The 24,918-nt window shown below is 42.7% G+C and overlaps 1 protein-coding gene and 1 non-coding gene across 13 annotated transcripts in view; both read left to right on the top strand.

Annotated features, from left to right (window-relative positions):
* The window catches only part of CNOT1 (CCR4-NOT transcription complex subunit 1), an 83,266-nt gene that overhangs the window by 26,891 nt on the left and 31,457 nt on the right, over positions 1–24,918 (top strand). For 3 of the 12 annotated variants that reach the window (XM_029075140.2, XM_029075136.2, XM_007671971.3), the window contains exons 7-20: positions 580–783; positions 2,493–2,661; positions 3,417–3,543; positions 3,652–3,762; positions 7,189–7,359; positions 7,827–7,954; positions 9,148–9,388; positions 10,910–11,029; positions 11,979–12,101; positions 12,317–12,468; positions 19,144–19,294; positions 20,654–20,855; positions 22,035–22,181; positions 23,661–23,785. In XM_029075140.2, the coding sequence (XP_028930973.1) occupies positions 580–783; positions 2,493–2,661; positions 3,417–3,543; positions 3,652–3,762; positions 7,189–7,359; positions 7,827–7,954; positions 9,148–9,388; positions 10,910–11,029; positions 11,979–12,101; positions 12,317–12,468; positions 19,144–19,294; positions 20,654–20,855; positions 22,035–22,181; positions 23,661–23,785 (2,171 nt within the window). The remainder of the gene's footprint in view (positions 1–579; positions 784–2,492; positions 2,662–3,416; positions 3,544–3,651; positions 3,763–7,188; positions 7,360–7,826; positions 7,955–9,147; positions 9,389–10,909; positions 11,030–11,978; positions 12,102–12,316; positions 12,469–19,143; positions 19,295–20,653; positions 20,856–22,034; positions 22,182–23,660; positions 23,786–24,918) is intronic. The other 9 variants (XM_029075147.2, XM_029075139.2, XM_029075141.2 and 6 more) reach the window with 6 other exon arrangements.
* Positions 19,634–19,769, top strand: LOC114815373. Its single transcript, XR_003763136.1, has one exon. It is a non-coding gene; the product is annotated as a small nucleolar RNA SNORA50 (small nucleolar RNA).

The following is a 24,918-nucleotide window of genomic DNA, read 5'->3' as shown; positions in this document are numbered from 1 at the left end:
AACTGGCCGAAAGTAGGGGTTTACACAGAACAGTAGTGAGTGAGTAGTGTTGTCATGTTGTATCGTGAAAGAGCTGTTGTCTTAATCCCCAGGCTTCTAAAGCTTATATCAGTGGCTACCTCCAACCCCATGGAGAAGATCAAGGCTAAGAGAACTTCCCTGATGTGCTGTTGTTGTAGTTCTGTGGTTTTAGAGCTACCTTCAAAGTACAAGAACGTTCCCTGACCCAGGGCCATTTGAAATGGGAAAAGTTATGACTTCTTAGCAGCCTCAGCTCTTAGGTGTTGCAGCAGAACATCAGAACAAGATCTCTGAGTCCAGCTTCAGCATGGGCACCGTAAGGAGCCACTGCTATTTCAAAGCAGATTCCTTACAAGGTTTAGATGTCCCCGTGTCAGGGAGAGCCCCGTGAGTCGTAGTATTTTTAAGAACCGAGCAGTGGGAGGAGGTTGAGAAAAATGAAGAAGAAAGGCAACCAAGTTTGGGAGAGTATATATATCTCTATGTGTATATATATATATATCTAAAGAAATGTTCATGTTTGGGCAAGAGTTTCTCTTTTTTTTTCCCCTCTTCAAGCTGCCCAGTTTATCAAACAAAAGCTTCCAGACCTTCTGCGCTCTTACATCGACGCGGACGTTAGCGGAAATCAAGAAGGTGGCTTCCAAGATATTGCAATAGAGGTCTTGCACCTCCTCCTCTCCCATCTCCTATTTGGGCAGAAGGGAGCCTTCGGGGTTGGACAGGAACAGATCGACGCATTCCTCAAGACGCTGCGTAGAGGTGAGCTGTCATTCCAGCTGATTTGAGTTTGGGCACTGTCTGGCCGGAGCAGATATTCTAGCATAGAAGGGTCTTAGGTACGTGTCTGGATCCGATGACGGTGGCTCCTTGGTGACCAGGGAGACCCTGCTATTTTCCTTGCCACCCACAATTCGGGACAATGCTTTAAAATATTTTAAAACAACTAAGAAGAGAATTCGGCATGGAAAAACACCACACGTATTTGCATGGTCTGTCGTGTTTTCTGGGTACTAGAGTCAGAAACGGGACCCAGCCGAATCAGTGTCCTGCAAGCCCAGTTATTGGGTGGAGGCGCGCAGTTGAGGAGTGTGGCCAATGGGTAGAGCACAGGCCTGGGAGTCAGAAGGGCTTGGGCTCTAATCCCGGCTCTGCCATTTGTCTGCTCTGTGATCTTGGGCATCACTTCACTTCTGTGCCTCAGTTATCCCATCTGTTAATCAGGGATTAAGACGTGGAGCCCCATGTGGGCTGTGGACTGTGTCCAACTTGATTAGATTATGTCTGTCTGCCCAGAGTTTACTGTAGTGCCTGGCACATAGTAAGAGCCCAACAGATACCATAAAAAAAAATTGCCGCAGCCCAAAATTTGGAACTGTAAGGAATGCCAGGAGCCATCTTATTCCTGACCCTGGAGCGTATTCCAAGAAACTCTCTAATAAAAAGGCTGCACTTATACCCTCCCACCCCCCGAATCAAAATTCCCCTCTCTCTATTTTCCCCTCTCCACTCTTGCCCTCTAGGTGTCACAAATAATAGGGAGGGGTGGAGGACAATAGGTGGTTAGATAAATACCATATTGCAGTTTAAAAAAAGTGGAATTTTGTGGCATTTAAGCTTAAATGATTCAAATGCACATCTTACTAAAACTGAAGATAAATTGAAATTTTCCCCCCTTTCAAATGAATAGCTAAAGCTTTAATAGGCGGACCATTAATAATGTAAAATTGTACTCTTATAGGATTGCACCTGCACGTGTATTTTTTGGGTGTGAAAAGTAAGACCCCCATTTTAAGCAAAATGCTTTTCTCAGAATGCATTCTATCACCCAGGGCTTAGAATACTTTTTTAATTATCCTGCTTTTAAGAGAGACCTCAATGTTAAGTTGGCCAGCTTTGAGTAATTCATACGGTAGAGTCCACTTGACTTGGTAGTGGTTTTGGATAAATTCCCAAACTGGTTGATTTCTCAGTCTTATAAGTTCAAATTTCTGCCCACTAACCTACAGGCTCAGTCTCTAAGGAATTTTGATGGCATCACTGACCTCCTGGGTTGAAATTGCCCCTTATGTCAGCTGGAAAAAAAAAATCAAGATTTATTCTGTTTGGTTTCAATGATACATAACCTCCACATTTTGTTTGTTTTTGATTTCTTTAAGATTCATCAAATACGGTCCTATTTTTGTCTCAGTGTATGAGAGTGTACTATCCGTGGAATGCTAAGAAATAGAGGGGCATATAAAAGAAAAGGTGCAATCTCCCCATTCAGGGAATAGCAACTATCCTTAATTTGGGGTAGAAACACTGAAGTACTTAAAAAATGGAAATTAGCAACTGAAGATGAATTCTGCTTTTAATAATGCTATCATCAAACTTATGCTAAAACTCTGAGGGCTGACTGAATAGAGAACTGCTTGTCGTGCACTCGATCAAACTAATAATCTTGTCAACTTTACGAATCTCTTCACCAGATTTTCCCCAGGAACGCTGTCCTGTGGTGCTTGCACCACTTTTATACCCTGAAAAACGGGACATTCTAATGGACAGGATCCTGCCTGACTCTGGAGGGATAGCTAAAACCATGATGGAGAGCTCTCTTGCAGACTTCATGCAAGAAGTTGGCTATGGCTTTTGTGCAAGGTTGGTAGACTATGGGATATTAAGATGCTTACTATAATATTTAGCCCAGTGAAATTTCCTGATATAGGCTTCTGCTCTAAGGAGCTTCACTTAATTGTTTTCCAGGATTTCAAACCCCAAATTTTACAGCCTTAAGAAACTGGTTGTAGAGCTAAAAGGAAGAAGGAAATATCTTAAAAAATGAAGGGTGGATTCATGAAGATAGTCCTCCGCCAAAGGGGTTCTTGGCAGAAAACTTTGGAAACCAGTACTCCAGCAGTGTAGCCTCTCTGAAAAGTCAGATTTTTCTGTTTTTAAATGTCCTTTCTTAGATTTGAAAATCTACTCTGACATTTGACTTGATTATTTACCACTTTGAAGCAGAGCAATTTAATTCAAATAGGTTATTTGGTTTGATTTGGCTTTTGAGGGTAGCCAAGTAATGGCATTCCCTGTCGCATTGTCTTGCATTTGAAATCCCAGGGAGTTGGGTTTTTTTGCCTATACTTACCTTAAAGTGTCTAGAGTTAGACTCTAAGAAGTCTCACTCATATGACTCATTAATTCTGAGTTCAGTGTGATCTGGCAGTGTTTTCTTGCTGTTTTTCCGGTCATAGTAAGTACAGTATTGAAATACTGTATACAGTTCAGTTTTAAGAGAAGACTGCTTACTTCTTCTGGCTAGATACTTCTATGAAGAGGGATCTTGTGTTTTAGTGAAATACACGACCTCGCCGAGGTTGATGACACTTTCTCGTGTTGTCTTCTTGGTTTAGTATTGAAGAATGTCGCAGTATAATCAGGCAGTTTGGTGTTCGGGAGGTCACAGCAGCCCAGGTCGCCAGGGTTTTGGGAATGATGGCCCGCACTCATTCAGGGTTGACGGATGGAATTCCATTACAGGTAAGTGCCTCGGGTTAACTAGCAGTTTTAATAAGTGGCCACCGAGCATTGCATCTTGTAAAAAAGGACCATTTAGATGGTTTATGTCCCATGTTTTGCTTTTTACAGTCCATTTCAGCCCCTGGCAGTGGGATATGGAGTGATGGAAAAGATAAAAGTGATGGTGCACAGGCCCATACCTGGAATGTGGAAGTCTTAATTGATGTCTTGAAGGAGCTGGTGAGTTGGGGACACTGCTTTTCGTCATTTCTGACGATGCAAATTACCAGGGTTCCCAGGGTTCCGTAAAGGGAAGAAGGAGAAAGGAGAAAAATGGAGGAGGGAGAGGGAGGCGCCAGGATGAAAACATCACGGCGAGCAGGAAAGCAGAACCCAGCTGGAAGACTGAAAATGCAGATCAGATAGCATTCCCAAAAGCCAAGCGAGTGACCCAGGTGAGATTGCTCCCAGGAGCTCCAAGTGTATTTTTCAGGCTGAAAATATCCTACCTGAAGAAAACTAGCAGTGAGGGGAGAGCTTTCCAGACGTATTAAAAAGAGGATCGGGAAAACCAAAGAGAGAAGCAAGTGAGGGGCTCTTATGATGAGTTAATCGAAACAACACAGGCTAATAAGGAAACAGTGAAAGTTTTAAACATACAGTACCCAAAAAACTTGCAAAAGCAAAAAGACAAGCACAGTTGTGTAGAACAGCAGAGGGACCCCTAAATATCTATTCTCAAGTCCAGATAAGAGTGGTTATTTTGGCTAGTCATAGTCAATGTAAAGATAGCCTAAACCTATTTTGGGGAACCCCATTCCCTTACTACCAAGAATGGTAGGAACAGAGAGAAAATAGTACAAAGTGCTTAATGAGCAAATTTGAGCTCTCGATGCACTATTCGCTCCCCCGCCCCCCACGTCTTTGTGACCTTGGGCAAGTCACTTCATTTCTCTGTGCTCATATGGGACAGGAACCGAGTCCAACCCGATTTGCTTGTATCCACCCCAGTGCTTAGAACAGTGCCTGGCACATACTAAGTGCTTAACAAGTACCATAATTACTATCATTACCTTTCTTCCCTTGGAGCTCCAGCTTCAGGTAAAGAGTGGTCTTTAGAGCATATGTTATTCCAAGGATTTGTTATCTCCTCTAGACTGGAAGTTCCATATGGACAGGGAACATGTCTACCTACTCTGTGATTTTTGTACCCTCCCAAGTTCTTAGTACACAGCTCTGCACATAGTAAGTGCTCAATAAATACCATTGACTGATCTTATCGGTTTGGGAGCTGGACCATCTGGAAGCTAGGTTGTGGGCAGGAGGGGTGACCCGTATTGTTCCAAGTAGACGCTTAAGTGAAATGTTGTGAAAGAAAAGTCAACTCTTGTTATCAATCATGCCAACTGTGTACAGGAAGTGTACTGTACATCTGCACAGAGCCCTCTACTAAGAACCTGGGAGAGTAGAGTGCCCTTGAGCTTACCGTTTAGGCTGAGGTTGGAGGTTGTGGTTGGTTTTTATATGTATTCCAAACCTCATTTTAGCCCATAGTTATAATCTCCGTTACGGGATTATCTCATATTCCCCTGGTAGTTGAGTGAGTTCACTGTGAGCAACTAATTTAAGACCAAAGGGAGAAAAGACATATAGGCTGTTGAAAGCTATTAAACGGCATGCCTTGATTCACAAGAAGCAGCGTGGCCTAGTGGAAAGAGCATGACCCCGGGAGTCAGAGGACCTGGGTTCTAATTCTGACTCCACCAGTTGTCTGTTGCGAGTGGCCTAATGAAAATCAGCGTGGCTTAATGGATAGAGTATGGGCCTAGGAGTCAGAAGGACTTAGTACAGTGCCTGGCCTATGATGATTATTATTATTATTAATAAGGACCTGGGTTATAATGCTGTCTCCCCCACTTGTCTGCTGTGTGCCCTTGGGTAGGTCACTTCACTTCTCTGTGCCTCAGGTAAAATGGGGATTAAGACAGTGAGCCCTATTCGGGACAGGGACTGTGTCCAGCCCGATTACCTTCTATCTATCCCAGTGCTTAGAACAGTGCCCAACACGTAGTAAATGCTTAATAGATACCATGAAAACAAAAACACTTCTCTGTTTCATCTTCTGTAAAATGGGATTAGATACCTGTCCTCCCTCCTACTTACCATGTGAGCTCCATGTGGGATGGGAATATGCCCAACCCAACTATTTTGTACCTACTACAGTGCTTAATAAAGAGGTCCACACACAGTTAGTGCTAAACAAATAGAATTAGCATTTATTCCAAAGTATTGAGCTCCTACTGTATACACAGGACTGTACTGAGCATTTGGGAAGAATACAACAAATTCCTTTTACATTTGATACCTGAAAACAGTGGTAAATGACAAAAGTACTTAGAAGGACTAACTTTGGCTATATTTAAGCTAGTTGGTTTGCAGCGTGAAATAATTCACGTGGTATTCTCACGTCACATTCACTTAGGTTACAGGGAATTTTTCACTGATTTTTTTTTTTTAAACCCAATTTGCCATTCTCCTTTTAACTGTATCCTCCCTTGAGCCGGTGACCGTGGGAGGATCTAGTCTAGATGGGTTTAAGAAGAAGAATTCAATGTAGTATTTCATAGGCAGTGAGTAAAGTGGTAGAATTCTGCAGGGCTCTCATAGTGCTATTTTAATGTGCTCTCTGGAGTGGGGTATGTCTGGTTCCCAACTCTGACTCCTCCTCGTGTAACGCTTCAGCCCTGACAGGGGTTTCCACCGGAAAATAATGCCAGCTGAGGTGAAAGCCCTGGTTCAGGCTAGAGTGGCCTGTTCTGGAGCCTGCTTTAAGCAAGCCAGGATTGAGCTGGCAGAAAACAGCATCTCTCAGTGACATTTGCAAGGCCTGCCCAACTGCTGTCCACCTTAGGTGTCTGCCCTGGCTAATGCCGCTGCCTGGGGAAACGCCTGCTGGAGCTGCAGAAGCTTGCTGGAATGTTAGCCAAACTAAGGCAAGGGAAGATCCATGCTGAAATCTCCATAGCGTGGGGCTCGTTAAGAGTGGGACGTGGAGCAGTGACCCAGCTTATGACTTAGTGCCAGTTACTAAAATGCCGAAGTATATTCATGCCAACCTGCGTTTTTGAAAGCTAACGGCTCTTAAATCAAAAGTCCTTCAGTTCTAATTCCTTAATTGCAAAGATCATGACTACTAACTAGTTAAAATTATCCATCTTGCTGAATTGCCTGGTATCTCTTTAGAATGATCAAGTTTGAATTTAGGGTAAGTCATATTCTTTGAGCTGACAGACCGACCATACATGTGTACTTTCTGTCCCTCTATTCTGAATGGAATCAGTATTAAATTAAATGTTACTCTCTTCCCACTGTAGATAGTGAGCTTTTTGTGGGCAGCGAACACGAGTACCCACTGTATTGTATTGCACTCTCCCAAGTGCCTAGTACTGGGCATACAAGCGCTCAGTAAATACCATCGATTGAACGGCTGTATTGTGGGGTATGCTTTTCTGTAGATTTCCGTGTTCTCGATTGGGATCCGGTCCAGAACCTCTGAGTGCTTACGTTGCTTTGCCGTCGGGCAATCTGTCGATACCATTGATGAGCACGAATGATGATGGAAAATGTTTTGACTAGTTTTAAACAGTACACTTTTGATCATTCTAGAACCCTAGTTTGAACTTCAAGGAAGTAACTTACGAACTGGACCACCCTGGATTTCAAATTCGTGACAGTAAGGGACTGCAGAATGTGGTGTATGGCATTCAGAGAGGCCTTGGCATGGAAGTCTTCCCAGTAGATCTCATTTATAGGCCTTGGAAACACGCCGAGGGCCAGGTGAGTACTTGACACGGAAGACGACACCCAGCGAGCCCGCAAACGTTTGCATCTGAGTTTCAGAACTTCTCTTTGCCTGGCACTGGGGAAGACAAGAACTGTCAAGTATTTTAAGTAATTTGGATAAAAGACTGGATTTCCTCAAGGAGTCTAACGGCAAAATATAGCATCACATCCACTCCAACACTACTTCTTCCTTAGCACTTTACCATTATCTGAATAATCTGAAGGATTATAATGTATATAATGTACGGGCATTTTTAAGAAAGCAGCCTCATTCTCCAGGAAAGTGAACTTCCTGTGGCCTAAATAAACCCTTGGATTGAAAAGCCTGTGGCTGCTTATCAGAGTGGGCCCCTCTTGAATTTGGAGGTTAATGAAAGAGGTGGTTCTGCTCGCATTTAGGGTTTTCAGCATAATTACACTTTACAGCATTAAAGATCTTCTGTTCTTGATCCTTGTTATAGCTCTCCTTCATTCAGCATTCCCTCATAAATCCAGAGATCTTCTGTTTTGCTGATTATCCCTGTCATACTGTGGCAACTGACATCCTGAAAGCACCACCGGAAGACGACAATCGAGAAATAGCCACATGGTAACTTCCGTCGTCTAATTTGATTTTTCTCTGAGACGCTTTCTTTGGTTTAATGATGAAACCGCCCTCGGTAGTACTGCTTGCAGATGGTAATGGGCCCATCTGATTCGTGAACGTTATTTGGCAGAGCCACTGTTCCACATTTGTTGTACGAGGTGGGCTAATGGAAGTTCTCAACGAATAATTGTATTTAGCAGTGAACCTTCAGTGGTTTCCGTCCGGATTTTGTCGTCATATCTTAGAGCACTCGTGTACCTCGGAGAAATTCTTTCAGCGTCCATTCCTGTTTAGGGTCCTTAATTGCAAATGGTCATGTTAAAGTTTGGGAAAACATGGACTTTTGGTATTGATCATTGTGCTGTTGGAGGGAAATAGCATCCTATCCCGTCTACCTCCCAAGGTGGTGATAGTTTATGTTTATTTTGATCCTTATGGAAAAGCCCTTGGCCTTTTATGGCCTTGGATTTAGCAGTCATAACCCGTGCGTTTTCTTTTTCCATTCAAAGGAGTGCATTTTTCTTGGGATGAAGTCCTTTTGGGTTTTTCTTAACTAGGGAAATGGAAACTGCTTCCATATTCTTTGTGGTTTTGACCGTTAGCATTTTTTAGCTTCAGGACTTTGGAGGAAGTGCCCTTTTTCCCTCCCCTTAATCTGCTTCTGTCTAAGGACATGTTGAAAGTACAAATCAAAGGCTTGTAGAGGATCATGAAGATCAAATAATTCTAGTTGTCAAGCGTGTTCCTCCGTAAAGGATCTTTATCTATTTTTTGCACTAATTTAACTTGCATGGCTGTCCCCTTAGCCTAAAATCCTGTGAGTCTTTTTAAGCAGAAAATTCTTGTGCCCATCCATTCCTCAACCCTTTTGGATGGATTTGGATGAATATTTTCACCATCTTTACTATCCAACTAATTTACAATAGTATATAAGGCATGCTTGCCGTGTACAGAACACTGTCCTAAATGCCTAAGGAGGTACAGTAGTTGACACTCCCTGCCCTCCAGGAGTTTAAGCGTTTTTAGCAAACAATTGGGGTGTCTCATCTAGGCTAAATCCCAGTCTAACATTCAGAAAATTGAATACCAAGTTAATTAATCATCCGGTCACCCAATGCTTACTTTAAATTGCTTCTGTCACTTAAATTCACTCTCCTAGAATTTATTCATGTAGAGCATAATTCTGTTTTGGTTAGGAAGAGCCTGGACTTGATTGAATCCCTGTTGCGACTGGCTGAGGTGGGCCAGTATGAGCAGGTCAAACAACTCTTCAACTTCCCTATCAAACACTGTCCGGATATGTTGGTATTAGCCTTACTGCAGATCAACACCTCCTGGCATACCTTGCGACATGAACTCATCTCCACACTGATGCCAATTTTCCTTGGAAACCACCCTAATTCTGCCATTATTTTGCACTATGCATGGCATGGTCAGGTAAGCTTTCGATATCTATTACTTCTGTTCTCTTTTTCCGTATGTGGAAGGAATCCAGAGCCAATAGATAAACTGCTCTGTGAGTTTTAGTGACCCAGGCTGGGGCATTTGGACCCAGAGCACTCAGAAGAATTAGTTAAGGGAGGTTTTGAAGGTAAGTTGGTCTGCAAAAAAGCCCAGCGTGGCTAGATACTTCAGTTTTCCCTGTGTCTAGAAGTCTCAATTATTTCAACGGTTCTAACTTCCCTGCCAGGGCACAGGCTCACCAGTAGTCGCTGGAGAGATGGAAACTTGGTTTCAGAGTAAAAGGCTCTGTTTGACATTTAGATTTGAGTGTTTTAACCGGAAGAGAAAGGATGGCATAAAGTTTTCAGAATTGTACTGCAGTCAACAAGTGTTTCTCTCTGTGATGCATCACGGGCTGTCTTTTAGCTTTTCTGTTTAGGTCCATGCATGGACCTTGGCCTCCAGAAACCTTACTGTAAGGTATCCCTCGGAGGTTTTCTTGAACATGTACCTATGGCAGTTGGTGCTCTCCTTTTCATAGTCGCTTGTGATTACTCCCTAAATTAACATTTGAAGTGGCTTCTGGTCTCACATTTTAGACATTAGAGCAGCTTGCAGCCAGGGGAGCCTTCCATCATACTTTCTCCCTAAGGAGTTTGTTGAGAGCCATGGCAGTGTTAGTGGCATCCAGATGTTAACAAAGCACTCTTAATAGAACCACACTTTATGGGAACAGTAATGCTTGTTTCCTTCCTCCCCCCGCCCCAGTTGCTCTACCTTGCTTGTATACAATGAAGTTTTGACCGGGCTCTTTCTGCTGAATGGATCATGATAGCCTCCTATAGTAGAGCAGGTTCCTAAAAGAGCCAGATGAGGGGGTTTTTTGTGTATTTTTTTTTTTAAAGCCAGATGAGTTTAACTAGGACTCACTGATGTTCTGTGATGACCTTAAGCCTTTCTCAGGAGCTTTTCTAAATAGCTTTGAGAGTAGCCGTACGATTATATCACACCCTATGCAAAATGGCGAGATCTTCACTGGTTTCAGTGTATTTTACTTCCTGCTGCTAGGTAATCTATTTTTTGATATATTTAAATTACTAGTGACATGACTAGTAGTGTACAGTGCTTCTTTGCCCTGGAAATTTGGATTAATGAAACCTACACTTTATACTAAGAAAAGATGTGTAAAATGTTAGTCTGCCAGGAAAGCTTGAACACCCGCCTTCGAGTGAAACTTCTAAATTCTGTCAGGTGTATTAATGTACTGCAAATGATCCGCCCGTGCCTGAGGGCCAGTAGTTCTGGAAGTTGAGGGCTATTGAGTTTTGAATGTGGAATCTTACTGGACAGTTGCCCTGCATTTATGGCCATAAACTTTCGGAGCACAGCTCTTGCTATCCGGGTGAAGAGGGGTATAAACGAGTTAAAGAAAGCTACCTAATTATTTTTTTTCAGTTCAGCGGTTTACATCAAATTGCATATGCCTCTGTGAAGTTTCTCATTTTCTTTCCTTAGGGCCAGTCTCCTTCAATTCGCCAACTTATCATGCATGCAATGGCAGAATGGTACATGAGAGGGGAGCAGTACGACCAGGCAAAATTATCTCGGATTCTTGACGTGGCCCAAGACCTGAAGGTTAATTTTTTAGTGATATTTTGTCATTTCTCTTTTGGCTCAAACTGTTTTAAAAAAACACCCAAAAACCTTGAAATATGAAGCCATCCTGCTTCTAGAACTGTGGATCAGCAAGTTGAACATAGTTAGGATGTCTGAATTTAAATTTTTGTTTTGGTTTAAAGCTCTTTAGGCTGTCTATGCTTTGCTTAATCAGAACTGCAGTTTAATTTTACTATTTTGGAGGGACGCGATAGAATGAGGGAAACTTACAACACAAAAACTGAGTTCAAAGGCACTGAATTGTAATTTGTGAGGCTGTTAAAGCCATTTGGGAAGTTCTCACCATTTTCATTGTTGACTCTTGGACATCAATTCAGTTAGTCGTTCTGAAATGTTTCTTTGAGGTGTGTATCACTATCTGTTGGGGTTTTGCTTTTTTCCCTAATTTTATTTAGGATGCAACTCTCGGTAGACTAGCTGGTCTGGCAGGGCCGGTAGGACTTTGCGACAAGCACATATTCCTCCGCACTGTTATTGATGATTGGGCACATTTAGTGCTGTGACATTTAGTTGTGCTTTGGTCATGGTAAGCTCGTGCTGAGACCTTTAAAGCAGAACTCAGAACCAGCTGCACGCTATCGCAGTTGGTGCGAGGAACTAGTCGTCTTGCTCTGTGCGGTCTTTTAAATATAGGTTTTTAGATGACTTTTAAAAAGCACAAGGTCGTTTAGTTTGAAGGTAGTGTCATGCTTTCGTATTTAGAACAATTGTTCTCACTGTAAGCAAGACATCACACGATACAACTGAATAGTACCAAACCATTTTTTTTTTTGTCGTCGTAGATCAAGGAAGCACTAGCAGCATGTTAGTCAGGCTTATCCGTGAAAATAAAGTAGGGATTCGGACAGAAGAAGGGAAAGGGTAACTTGATCTTTTGACTAGTAGTGTCTTAATTTTTTTTCTTTAGGCCTTGTCAATGCTGCTAAATGGTACTCCATTTGCCTTTGTTATTGACCTTGCTGCACTTGCCTCTCGTCGGGAATACCTCAAACTTGACAAATGGCTCACAGATAAAATTCGGGAGCATGGGGTAAAGCAGGATTTTTCCTTTCATTTCTGCCTTTTAATTTTGGTGATTAAAAATTGCTAAAGAAGTGACCGAGTAAAGTAGCATTGAAGAAATGGAAAATGTTTGCAGTCTGATAGTTTAGCGCAAATATCGGACGGTAGCATAGTACGTATCGCTTGTGTATTGCAGCAGGTGAGATGAAATCCAAATAGATTGAGAAAATCTGTCTTCCTCAGGAGCCCTTCATCCAGGCGTGTATGACTTTCTTAAAGAGACGGTGCCCTTCTATCTTGGGTGGCCTTGCCCCAGAGAAGGATCAGCCCAAAAGCGCCCAACTTCCTCCAGAAACACTGGCAACAATGTTGGCCTGTCTTCAAGCGTGTGCCGGGTAAGAACTCTTGAGCGTGAAATAACTGACTGCTTAAATTCACGTTGTGCTAAACTGTAGCTGATGGAGTTGATGATAAAAGTGAGGGCATGAGAGACGTCTGCGGTAGTTTTAAAATGTCCAAGCGTTAGGCAGACTTGATGGTCTGCATCAAGTCTCGTAAGGATAGTGTTAGAATTTACATCGTGGGTATCAATAATCCCTTTACTGTGTGTGTGTGTGTTTGTGCGTAGAAATTTTTCAGTTGATTGAAACTTTCTGGTTAAGGTGACATTAACCAGGCTTTGGGGATCTTTTGGTTTGAGCGAACAATTTGCCGAATTTTAGGAGTTCTTCCCCCAGAGATCTGGCGTTAGACCTTTTCTGCAGTCTGAAGTGGAAAGGAGTCTTCGTCTGCACAGAGCTAGAAAATCTAGTGTTATCACATCAGACCCCCAGTTCTTGTCGTTCGTGCGGATGATGTGTCCAGTACAGAATGTTGGGAAGAGTATGGCCTAGTGGAAAGACCCCAGGCCTGGGATTCAGAAGACCCGGGTTCTAATCCCAACTCGGCCACTTGTCTGCTGTATGACCTTCACTTCTATGTGTCTCAGTTCCGTCATGTGCAAAATGAGGATTAAGACAGGGGGCCCTATGTGGGACAGGGATTGTGTCCAACCTAATTATCCTGTATCTACCCCAAGCGTTTAGTACAGTGCCAGGCTCTCAGCAAGGGCTTACAAACCTTAAAAAAAAAAAAGTGCTAAGAACCCAGAATAAATTGGTAATTAAGTCCAAGGACCCGTTTCTAATAGAATATAACCACATTTTATATATACATATAGTTAGGTCTTACAGATATATATTGCACATGACTCAAACATTATGTGATAGAATATTATGAACATTTGTGAATTGGTGAGTGGAAAATTTCTGGTCGTACTTTGTATTATATCAAACCATCCGGGAGTGAGAGAAAACAGGCCATTGTATGTAAATGTTCTCTTGAGTGAGGAAGATTGTGACTCCTTAAGTGGTTTCTGTGGGCCAAGGAATGTATTAAACATTAGGATATATACAAGATAATTAGGTTGGACACATCCCCTGTCCCACACCAGGGGTCAAAGTCTAAGTAGAAAGGAGAACAGGTAGTCCCCACTTTACAGGTAGGGAAACCGAGGCACCGAGAAATTAAGTGACTTGCCCAAGGTCACAGCAGGCAAATGATAGAACTGGGGTTAGAATCCAAGTCCTGTGACTTCCAGGCCCCGGCATTTTCCATTAGGTCATACTGCTTCTCGCAGCCCAGATGTGCTCCAAGAACTGGTTGAATTTACGTAGCTTTCTTTGGCTAGAGGCTAACATATTTGCATTTTGGTAAATTTTGCAATCTGAAAATCAGTAGCTTAGTGTTGTGAACACTTTGGCAGTATACACTACCATGTGGGACTCCTTTAATAAAGTCATGCCTATAATTTTAGAGCAATATTAATGCTCAGATGTGCAGGGGAATATCTCTAACCACCAGTAATATAACGTAAATGAAACTACATGATAATGGATTTGGAACTAGTAGGTTTTTTTAAAATGGCATTTGAGCGCTTACTCTGCAAAGCACGTTTTTATTCTAAAAAGTTCAAAAATGTCTACTTAGTATAGTGCTCTGCACACAGTAAGCACTCAAAAAATACCATTGATTACGGGGAAAATGTCAACTTAAAAATTAAATTAACACTCATCATCTGGAAAGGGGAAGAAAATAAAAACCATAATTTTGCTCCTAATAAAAACATGGTATACCGTCATCCAGAACCTTGCTTGGGTGTAGGAAAAATGTTATAGAGGAGGGCAACTAGGATGGTGATAGGAATGGAGAACCCCCTTTCTGAGGCCGAGGGAGTTTAGATTTTTCAGTGTGGAAAGTTACATGTCAAGAAGGAACATAATGCATGTCAACAGAATGGTGGAGAGTCTGGACAGGGTAAACACAGAATTGTTGTTCATCAAGTCCCGCCGTGCCAGGATGAGGTAATACCCACTGAAGTGTGACGATTCAAAACAAATGAAAGGAAACGTTTCACACAGCGAGTTCTAAGCACCTGGAATTTGGTGGTACGGTAAACAGTGTATGTAGAAAAAACTAGGAAGGAAATGTCAGTAGGCTCAAGAGATTTGAATAAATTCAAAATTAAACAGTCCATGAACGATTACTAGAAGGGAGGTTGGAATGTGTGGATAGGACGGGGAGATCTACACAAGCATTCTGTTGTAAGTGGGAGTTGAATCGTGCACTTGAAGAACTATTGGTCTGGTGCAGGATTGGAGTTTTTAAAACTTTCTTCATGAAGCCAAATCCTCCACAAATACCAAATTTTGTAAGTTTCCTGAATTTGTGCTGCTTTGTCATTCAAACTAGGGTGTATTTTAGAACCTCAGGCTCTCCAATTTGGAAATAAACTTAAGTAATTAGGAGGGGATGCAGGTTTGAAAGTGCTCATTACTCAGGGTGAGTGTTGCGTGCCCTTTGACGCCTACTCCTTCTGGCCTCTTAGACGACTCCCTTAGAAGGAGAAAAGCACTTTGCCCTCCACCTCTCCTCTTCACAATTGCCAGCCCAGACCGGAGAAAAGCAGTTCGGCCTCCACCTCTCCCCTTCACAATTGCCAGCCCAGCCTCAGCCTACTCACTGTACATGCTGGCGTGACTGCCTGGGAAGGGATTGTTAGGTTTTTGTTTTCAGTAGTGCACATAGTGATGCTTAATAATGCTTGGTATTTGTTAAGCGCTTCCTATGTGCCGAGCACTGTTCTAAGTGCTGGGGGAGATACAGGGTAATCAGGTTGTCCCATGTGAGGCTCACAGTTAATCCCCATTTTACAGATGAGGGAACTGAGGCACAGAGAAGTTAAGTGACTTGCCCACAGTCACAGCTGACAAGTGGCAGAGCTGGGAGTCGAACTCACGACCTCTGACTCCGAAGCCCAGGCTCTTTTCCACTGAGCCACGCTGCTTGTAAACTGACTGTGAGCTCTCTTAATTGAGTTGTATTTCTTCCTTTTGCCTTCCTTTCCCTGCTGAGTGTGGGACCACTGCAAAAATGGCATTCATTTAATAAGCTCCCCTTGAGACTGTAAGCTCGTTGTGGACAGGGAATTTCACTGTTAGAATTTCTCAAGTGCTAGTACAGAGCTCTGCACACAGCAAGTGCTCAATAAATACAAATGAATGAAAAGAATTGACATATTTTTGCTTCCTCCTGGTTTCATTGATAAAAATTTGTAAAGAGATTTGGTCCTATGTCAGAACAAGATCAGAAGTGCCAAAGTAATTGTGATAAGATTGGAGAATGGCTGGGGGCAAAGGGAGCTTCTCGCTGGCAGTCAAGATTTGAACGATTCCTGAATTGAAGAAGTTTTTGAAAACATGTAGTGCTAAGGCAGCTCAAGTCCCTCGTTATGATCTGCACGAGACTTTTTCCTGACTTGATTTGCTTGGGAAGGAATAAATCTTGGTATCCATTTTTTATTTCAGCCAAATAATTTACCAAATGCCACAAGTTCCTATTTTAGCCCCTGAGCTCATGAGATATGTTTGAACTTGTCTTCAGTGATTTAGTGAAGGTGTCTCAGGAGCATAAACATTGGTAAATATTCAAGAAATGTTATGTGCTTTCTACTTAGAGAAGCAGCGTGGCTCAGTGGAGAGCGCATGGGCTTGGGAGTCAGGGGTCATAGGTTTAAATCCAGACTCTGCCACTTGTCAGCTGTGTGACTTTGGGCAAGTCACTTCTTTGTGCCTCAGTTCCCTCATCTGCAAAATGGGGATTAAGACCCTGAGCATCACGTGGGACAACGTGATTACCCTGTATCTACCCCAGCGCTTAGAACAGTGCTCTGCACATAGTAAGCGCTTAACAAACACCAACATTATTATTATTACTTTTTATCCTTATGCATTCATCTCTTTAAATATTCTCTCCTTCTGGGTATTTGTCTTCATGTGGTGGAAATCTGTTAGGGCCCATAGTTTACTCTTGATAAGAACTTTCAATTTTATTTCATTTTATTCTTAGGAATCTCTTTTTACTCTCAGTAATACCTGGCATACTTGGCAGACCTTTCCTAAAGTAAGACTGGATTAAGAGCAGGTTCTCAAATCAAATACTTTTGAACCTGCGGTGTAGCCATCTGGTGGTCTAGGTAATTTAATAAAAAAGCAAAAGCAACAATACAAGGCACTTGCAAGCACAGGTCAGAACTCAGGTTTCTAATCCGGAGATATCCGTTGGGCTCAGTCTTTTTGTGGGCTTCTCTTGAATTGATCAACCAATGACTGACAGGTGTGTCATTGGATAGCTTCTTATCCATTCTCTTCTCCCTCAAAATCACACTATAAACTTTGTGGGTTTGTCCGTAGGAAAGCTTCATTGTTAATTACTATGGAATGCTACAGATTTTACCCATATATCTGAAAAATTGATTCCCTTTTTTTTGGAGCTCCAAGTTGAAGGTAGAAAAGCGAGGATGCTTGGTAATCAAATGTACTAAACTCCTAGCTTATTGATGTTCTTATGGGATGGTCATCTTTGTCCCAAGGAAGTCTTATGGAAATTCAGGGAACGGACGCAGGCTTTGGAAATAATAAAAATAATTGATTTTAATATCTAGGAAACAACCCGTTGCTACTCTTTTAAGGGTGATATATTAATCCTCCTTTGTCCAGTCATCCCATGAGCCCTTCGTTCTTCTTTTAAAGGTCAAATTTTTCATAATGAAGATAAATTCTCATACTGGAAAATATAAGAGCAACATTGATATAAAATTGAAACCAAGCCCCAAGAGGATCTTTATATCTCTAAGTTATCTCTGACATTGCCTTTTCAGCTTCCTACAGTAAACCTCTATCAGGTAGTTTTGAAGTCCGTCAGCCTTGAATCTTCAGTCATCAAAACTATGTCAATTTTAGCTCTTTCTTGGCTGTTTCCCAAACGGACATTCATGAGACTCGTAGGTAAACTTCAGGAGTTTCATCTTATAGGACACTTTTATACACACTCAGTTCTGCTAAAATGTGTGTCTCAGCTGTACATTTTGACTAAATGTTGAGTAGGGATTTGGTGGGGGAGTGGTCATTTACCTGAAAGCGTGAGCCTGTTTTGATACAGTGCGCCATGGTGTCAGAAGAAATGGTGGTACATTTATGTGGCGTCTGGTCTTATGAGTACTACAACACCAGTTTTCTGTGTCATTCATGAGAATGCAGCCCCAGCCTTCTAAGAGACTTGCGTGTATGTGTGAATGTTTGTGTGTATAAAAGGTGAAGTACAGTATTTGCAATATACAAAAGTTTCTCCGTATGACACGCACCCCTGGATGCAGCCTCATCAGCAACATCTTGGAATTGAAGGGAAGATGTGTCTCCCCTTGATCCATGTGCACATTTGAGGGAGTCGCTTAATGACGAATGTACACTTCCCATTACCTCTATCAGAGAAGTGTTGTGAACGTAGCTGCTGTTCCCTTCAGTCTCTGAGAGACTGTTTTAATATGCACAGACCTGATAGGAAAAGAGCCTCTGATTGAGATTTTATAGCAAGTGGGTGAGATTCTGTTCACATTCCAGATGAGCAAAGAAAGATCTTGTGGTCGTGTAATTCTTGCCATACCTAGTTTGCCTTTTGTTCCCTTTTCACAGATAAACCTTTGGGAATCTGAATAGTTACCACTATTGCGTGTTTATAAGGAAAAGGTGTAAAGGGGCAGTTGTGAATTTATAGTGATCATTTTGTATCTTCTCAGAGGTTTGGCATTTCCCTCTTAAGTGATATTTTTGGATAAAAAAGTTATGACATCTAAGGAAAATGAGTATTTCCTGTTGCCTTGAGGATTTGAAATAATCAGTCTTATTTATTGAGCACTTACTGTGTGCAGAGCACTGTCTTAAGCGCTTGGGAAAGTACAATACAACAATAAACCCATTCTGCCTATAGGAATCTGCTTCTCCCTAACTCCTTGCCTTACCTCCTCCCACTCCTTCCCTAACGAACATTTACTTATGACTGAGGAAACGGTGAACACTAAAATTTTCCTATCCGAGAACGTCTCTTTGTACTAGTTACATTTTCTCTGTTAGAGGCATAGCAGATACAAGTACAGTAAGCAAAATCCTCAAACCGTATTTGTGGCTTGTACTAAATCGGTTCTAACGGGATCTAGGTTTCCGAATGAAAATTGGTCCGCCTCCATTCCTGGTTGCAAACAAGGAGTTCTGTGTCTTGCGGGTGGGGGACCGCAACTTGCATTCTCCCCGTCCCTACTTCCGAGAGCTAGAATGCGGAGTAGTAAGAGTAACACTTAACGAATGTGTGTTGAACTGAGCTAAACGCTGGGGAAGTACAGAATACTGAAGCGATGCATTCCCTTGCCTCATAAGGAGCTTACGCTGTAATGGGAGATTAAAATATCTACCGAATTGTAAAAATATGTAATTGGAGTGAAAATACACATCCGAGGGTGTAACGAGTTCATAAGTGCCAAAGTACCATTAAAAAAACCCTTGAGATTCTCAGTTTTCAAACCGGGACCCGTCGCCTTAATTTCGTTCCGCATTTGCCACCGTAGTCCTGTTTCATTCCGCGTTCTGGTCGGACCTAAAAGTCCCACCTCCCATTTTGACCCATTTCCTCTCTGTCCTCAGGAGTGTTTCTCAAGAGCTTTCGGAGACTATCCTCACTATGGTGGCCAACTGCAGCAATGTTATGAACAAGGCTAGACAGCCACCCCCCGGAGTCATGCCAAAAGGACGCCCTCCCAGTGCAAGCAGCTTAGACGCCATTTCTCCCGTACAGGTAGATAAAACCGTGCGAACTACCGTCGTTAGAGAGGTACTACTGTTGCCATGTCTAGCGTAGGATGGATTCTTACAGTATGTCTGTCCTGAGCAAAACGGGAAAAATGGACTCAAATTTGATATAATTGCATGTTTAGAGAACTTGTTTAAGTTAAAATAGATGGTACAGGGGGCATAATTCAGAATTGGCTTTAATCTTTGCTATAATATCATAGTTTTGAGAAGAAAAATACAAAACGACTATTTTTTAGATAATGCTAAGGTTGTTTTTGTTTTTTGTTTTTTGTTGTTTTTTTTTTTCTTAATGATGAAAAAATTACTTAGACTTTTGAGGAATAAGCACTGCCTTTGAACCTGATATGTCTTGTTTGTAGCTTCACGGGCCAAGCAACAGTGCTAGAGCATAAGGACTTGTTATAACTGGGGCTCTTCAGCTCTCAACTGAACTGCTCTTTTAAAAACAAGGTACATTTAAGTTACTCCCTGCCACTCACCACCCCTCTTCTCCTCTGGGAGTAGCATACTCAGCTTCTCCTACTTTCAGCTACCTTGAATGGCAGACTGGGGTTTTAGGAAATGAATCATATTTATTTGAATTAGTGACACATCAACACCTACAAAGCCCCAGATTCAAAATGGTTCTCGATCTCATCAGTATGCCGCAGTCTGGAAGGTGCAGAACAGAGTTGGACGATTACTCCTTAGATAATTCAAATACGAAAACGCCCTCGGTGAATAGTACGTTCTGCTTTAATGGCCGTCAGAGCTGCCCAATCATCCACAAATCTCGAGTAGATTATCGATCAGTCTGGATGGACGATTCTCGTGTGACTCTGCTTCCATTTCCCAGTGTCAGGATGTTTAGCTTATCCTAAGCTGTGTAATGGATTTTGTGACCCTTCGTGCTAAGAGGTCAAAAGATGGCTATTGAAGGGATTTGGTCATGTTAAAGTAGGAACAAGAGCTCCTATACTAGATCGCTAAGTGTTAGGTATGATGTTGCATGGTAGTAACAAGGTGAAAGTCTTCTATGAAAAACAGATTTCATTTTTTCAGTTCTGGAGTTTTAGCCTGTTGACTGTAAATATAGCAGCCCTCTTAGAATGTGATCATCTGTGCTAAGAGGAATGAGGAGCAGACTATTTAGACTCTAGTAGCCATAAAAGCATGTGGCTTTTTATTTTGGATTGGGGGAGAGATCTTTGTAAAATGTCAATTTGTTGCCAACTTAAGTTTTTTGTTTTTTGTTTTTTTTGTTTTGGTTTTTTTAATTCATGTGGTAATGCCATTTAAATATGTCTTTATTTCTTTGGTTGGTATACATGGTAATATTGGTTTATAATGTCTCTCTCTTTAGATTGACTCTCTTGGTGGGATGGCATCTCTTAGTATAGGTGGTTCAGCTGCCCCCCACACCCAGAGTATGCAGGGTTTTCCTCCAAATTTGGGTTCTGCCTTCAGTACCCCTCAGTCACCAGCAAAAGCATTTCCACCCCTTTCTACCCCAAATCAGACCACAGCTTTCAGCGGTATCGGAGGGCTCTCTTCACAACTTCCAGGTAAGAAAACACTTGAGAAATATTACTTTTTTTTTTCTTTTGTCGTGGGGAGGGTGGGCTGCACAGCAGGGATTGGAAGTTTATTAATGGAAATTAGAAGCGGAGAGAGGTCTCTGGCAGGTTTCCTTTGGGTCAGATAATCCTGCCGTAATGTAAAATTTCTATTTGAAATGCACGGTCTTTGCTAGGGGTCCCTCCCCTTGCCCCTGCCTCTGAACTCACTGCTCACTGTGTCCGTGCTTCCGCCGGACCAGCCAGCTCTGCTCCCTCTGTAGCTGAACTCCCTTCCACTCTTCTAGTAATAATAATAATAATAATTATGATGGCATTCATTGAGCACTTACTCGGTGCAAAGCACTGTTCTAAGTGCTGGGGTGGATACAAGGTGATCGGATTGTCCCACGTGGGGCTCACAGTCTTAATCCCCATTTGACAGATGAGGTAACTGAGGCATAGAGGAGGAGTTAAATGACTTGCCCCAAGTCACACGGCGGAGTTGGGATTAGAACCCACGACCTCTGACTCCCACGCCCGGGCTCTTTCCACTGAGCCACGCTGCTTCTCTCGGGCCAGACCCTCAAGTCCCAACCCTTCTGCCCCTCCAACTCCTTCCACCACTGCCGCCCTTCTTGGTCTTCCCCGTCGTCCTTTTCCACTCCCTTTACCCCAGCGCCTGCTTCAGGCTCTTCTGAGGTTCAGCCCTCCGGCATTAGGCCCAGGAGATGTCCTCTAAGCAATCAGAACACCTGGTGGGGGCCCCCCAAAAGACCGCCTCTTGTGACCTAGTCGGAACTTGTGAAATGTACATAAGGTTTGAGTGGGTGTCCCTGAATGAAGACCGCCTCAAAAGATTAAAAGCCAACACATTTGCCACCAGACTCCTACAGTGGGCCCACAAGGGATCTGGCATATCCACTTAAAAATGTGCTGTCAGAAACCATCCAGTCAACCCCACGGATTTTCATCGAGTAGTCCTAAGTGTGTATTCAGGTGCGAAAAGGAATGTAACTTGGGGGTGTTTTAGACGTTTTCCGATTTCAGAGTAATCGTGTCGAAATGGTGAGCGGCGAGCCGAGGCAGCGTTCACGTCGTAGGAACGTGACCGCTCTAAGCCGCCGAGCCTTGGCGCACCAGTGGTATGAATGTAATGGGTCTGCCGGTTACCTTCCTTTCATTTAGTAGGTGGTCTCGGTACAGGCAGCCTGACCGGTATAGGAACTGCCGCTCTTGGGCTCCCCGCAGTGAATAATGATCCGTTTGTGCAGAGGAAACTGGGCACATCTGGACTGAACCAGCCTACATTCCAGCAGAGTAAGATGAAACCTTGTAAGTGGTAGTGTTGTCTGTGATTGTGAAGTGTGACTGCTCATAGTCGATTGGCTTTCGGGGGCTGCCGGAGAGAAATAGAGAAACCTGGTGCCAAGAAAGTGGGAGGTCCCAAATGCGTCTGGCCTTGATCATTTTCTGTAGGGGGTGGTGTGCGAGTGGGGAGGGGGGATGGGGTGGCGGGGGGGGGGGGGTAGGGCGGAGTCTGTGTCTCGGAAGGGGTTAGGATCGGTTAATGTTTCCCCACTCATCCTTTTGGAGTAGAATACTGGTTCTTGGTTTATGTAGGACTTAATTGGATCGCATGTTAATTTTGCCCTGGAACTGTTCCCTTCCCAGTCATTAAGAAAGAGCAGGTTAAGACTTTCCAGGCAGGGTAGTTGATGTGATCCATCTTAAAGATAAAGTATGCCGTGAATAAGACTTTTGTAAGTGGAAACCACTTGAAGAGATGTGTGTAAAAGTCTTCCCGACCTAGTTGTAGTTACTCTTTCTGGCTAATTTTGTTATCTAGTAGTTGTAATATTTAAATGCCCTCTGTGTGCAGAGCACTGTATCAAACAGCGGGAAAAAATGCAGAGGTGAGAATTAGACACAGTTCCTGGCTCCGAGGGGGTCAGTGGCAGACACGTAAGGAGAGGCGCAACAACAGAGGTACGGAAGCAACAGGGAAGCGATAAAAAAAAAAAATTGGTTTAGAGCAGTCGAGTGCTGTAGCTAAGAGAGCAGAGTTCCCGGCTTCTGTCTTACGATAATGTGTAAGAGAGCTGGACCAAGGTCCTTGGGACTTTCAGGTGGAAACCAGACAATAGTTAATTAGTGAGTGTTTTTTGTTTAATCGGACAGTTTGCTTCCTGGAAGCCTCATAAAAAGAAGTGCTTCCACAAATGATAGAATAAGCCTTTAGAACTTGCTGATGTTACGTGGGTGACCTTTCTGATATTTGGGCTGTGCATCGTTTCACCTGGTTCAGAAGTGCATCAGCTGTCCTGAAAGTACTAGTGTGAAAGAATTGTCTGCATGTTAAATGTTGTGTAGCATGCCTGTGTTTTTATTCCTTGTGTTGCACATTCAGGGCATTAGCTTCAGTGAGCAAGCTAAATTAAATCCCCATTTTACAGTGCCCTTGATTCCACCAAACGCATAGCACAAGTTTAGCTTTTTTTGAGGATGAGCATCTTACAGTCTGAACTGAGCTAACTGTTGTGGAGTTTTAGGTTTTTAAAAGGCCTACCTATAAGGGACTGAATGTTCACCAGATTGTGTCCTTTCAGACCTTTTCTAGAATATGTAGAGTATGGTGTCAGTGTGTCTGTGCCACACACGTTAACGAAATAGGTACATACTGGGGCGGCCTAGTGTCCTTATTGTTTTTGGCTCTTGACTCAAGATTTTGTCAGTTAGGAGGAGTTGGGTTTTGGGGGATCCATATGCTTATCAGTTACTTCTTTTTTTTCCTTTTTCTTTCCCCCTCAACAGCGGACTTGTCTCAGGTGTGGCCAGAGGCAAATCAGCACTTTAGCAAAGAGATAGATGATGAAGCAAACAGCTATTTTCAGCGTATTTATAACCATCCACCACACCCAACCATGTCTGTTGATGAGGTGAGTGTGATTTAGCTCTGAAGATTAATTTGTGTAGAAAAATATATTTATCAAATAACGAACCCCTTGCCAATAGTCTTCAAAACCACACTCTCCCCCCTCCCTCCCAAAAAGTTTATAATATGTAACGAAAATATTCATAAGGCTTTCATTTCTCCATCCATAGAGCTTTGCTTTCTTCCTGGATGATGCGACCCCAAGATTTAACGTACCCTCCCCACCCCACATTCCCTCTTTCTTCATAGCCATCAAAAGGAAAATTCACGCTTTAATGTTCAGGGCAACAAAATCGTCTTGCCTTCCCTGTTGCCATTTGCCTTGCCTGGTCTTCAAAGTTTAAAGTAGAATTAACTCTCCAAGACAGAATATCATCCACAGAGAGCCTCTTCTAGCATTAACCCAAATACCCTCGTTGTTTTGCACTGCTCCTCTTCCTCTCTTGATAAGTAATGTAGTTATGCAGTTCTGTAGGATGAGCCTCCAAGAATTTCTCCTAGATCTTAGCGAGACATTCTGGAAAAAGTTGTCCAAGAAAAATGCATAAATGCAACATTAAATGGTATCAAACATTTTAAGGGCATAGGTGTCACAATCTTAATTATAGTACAAACTATGAAAAGGAATTTATGCAAACCAGTCCCAGGTGGGCTCATGGGGTTACTTTGCATTAAGCTTCCCAGAGCAGTTTCTCCTTTTTCCCAGCGGACCTGGGTGGCAGCGGGAGGAGGGGAAGCTCCACAGGCTTTCCCGGGCCTTGGCAGTCCGCAGCGCTCCCTTGCCGAGGGAGCAGCCGAGGTCGGATGCCACAGGCTTATTTTACTTTCAAAACGTTGCTAAGTGAAACTTTAACAGTAATACAGAAGTTTAGGGAAATAATGATATTGAAAGAGGAGAAAACCGCTTTTGTTCATTGGAAACTTGCTTCCAGGTGGTTTGAATACAAATAACCAGAGTTGCTTAAAGGTCTTATGGAATTATGGAATGTTGGGAGTCTTGGCTGGGGTAAGATGTGGAACAAGCGTGGATTTAGAGGTAGTGAGACAAAGCCCCACTATCCATTTAATCTTAATGTATCCATTCATTCATTCAGTCGTATTTATTGAGCATCCAATACAGCGTCCAATTTATGTCCC

The sequence above is a fragment of the Ornithorhynchus anatinus genome, chromosome 11, assembly GCF_004115215.2.
Source record: "Ornithorhynchus anatinus isolate Pmale09 chromosome 11, mOrnAna1.pri.v4, whole genome shotgun sequence".
Classification (NCBI taxonomy): domain Eukaryota; kingdom Metazoa; phylum Chordata; class Mammalia; order Monotremata; family Ornithorhynchidae; genus Ornithorhynchus; species Ornithorhynchus anatinus.
The sequence above is the reverse complement of the archived record's forward strand: the minus strand, read 5'-3'. Positions and strand labels throughout refer to the sequence as shown.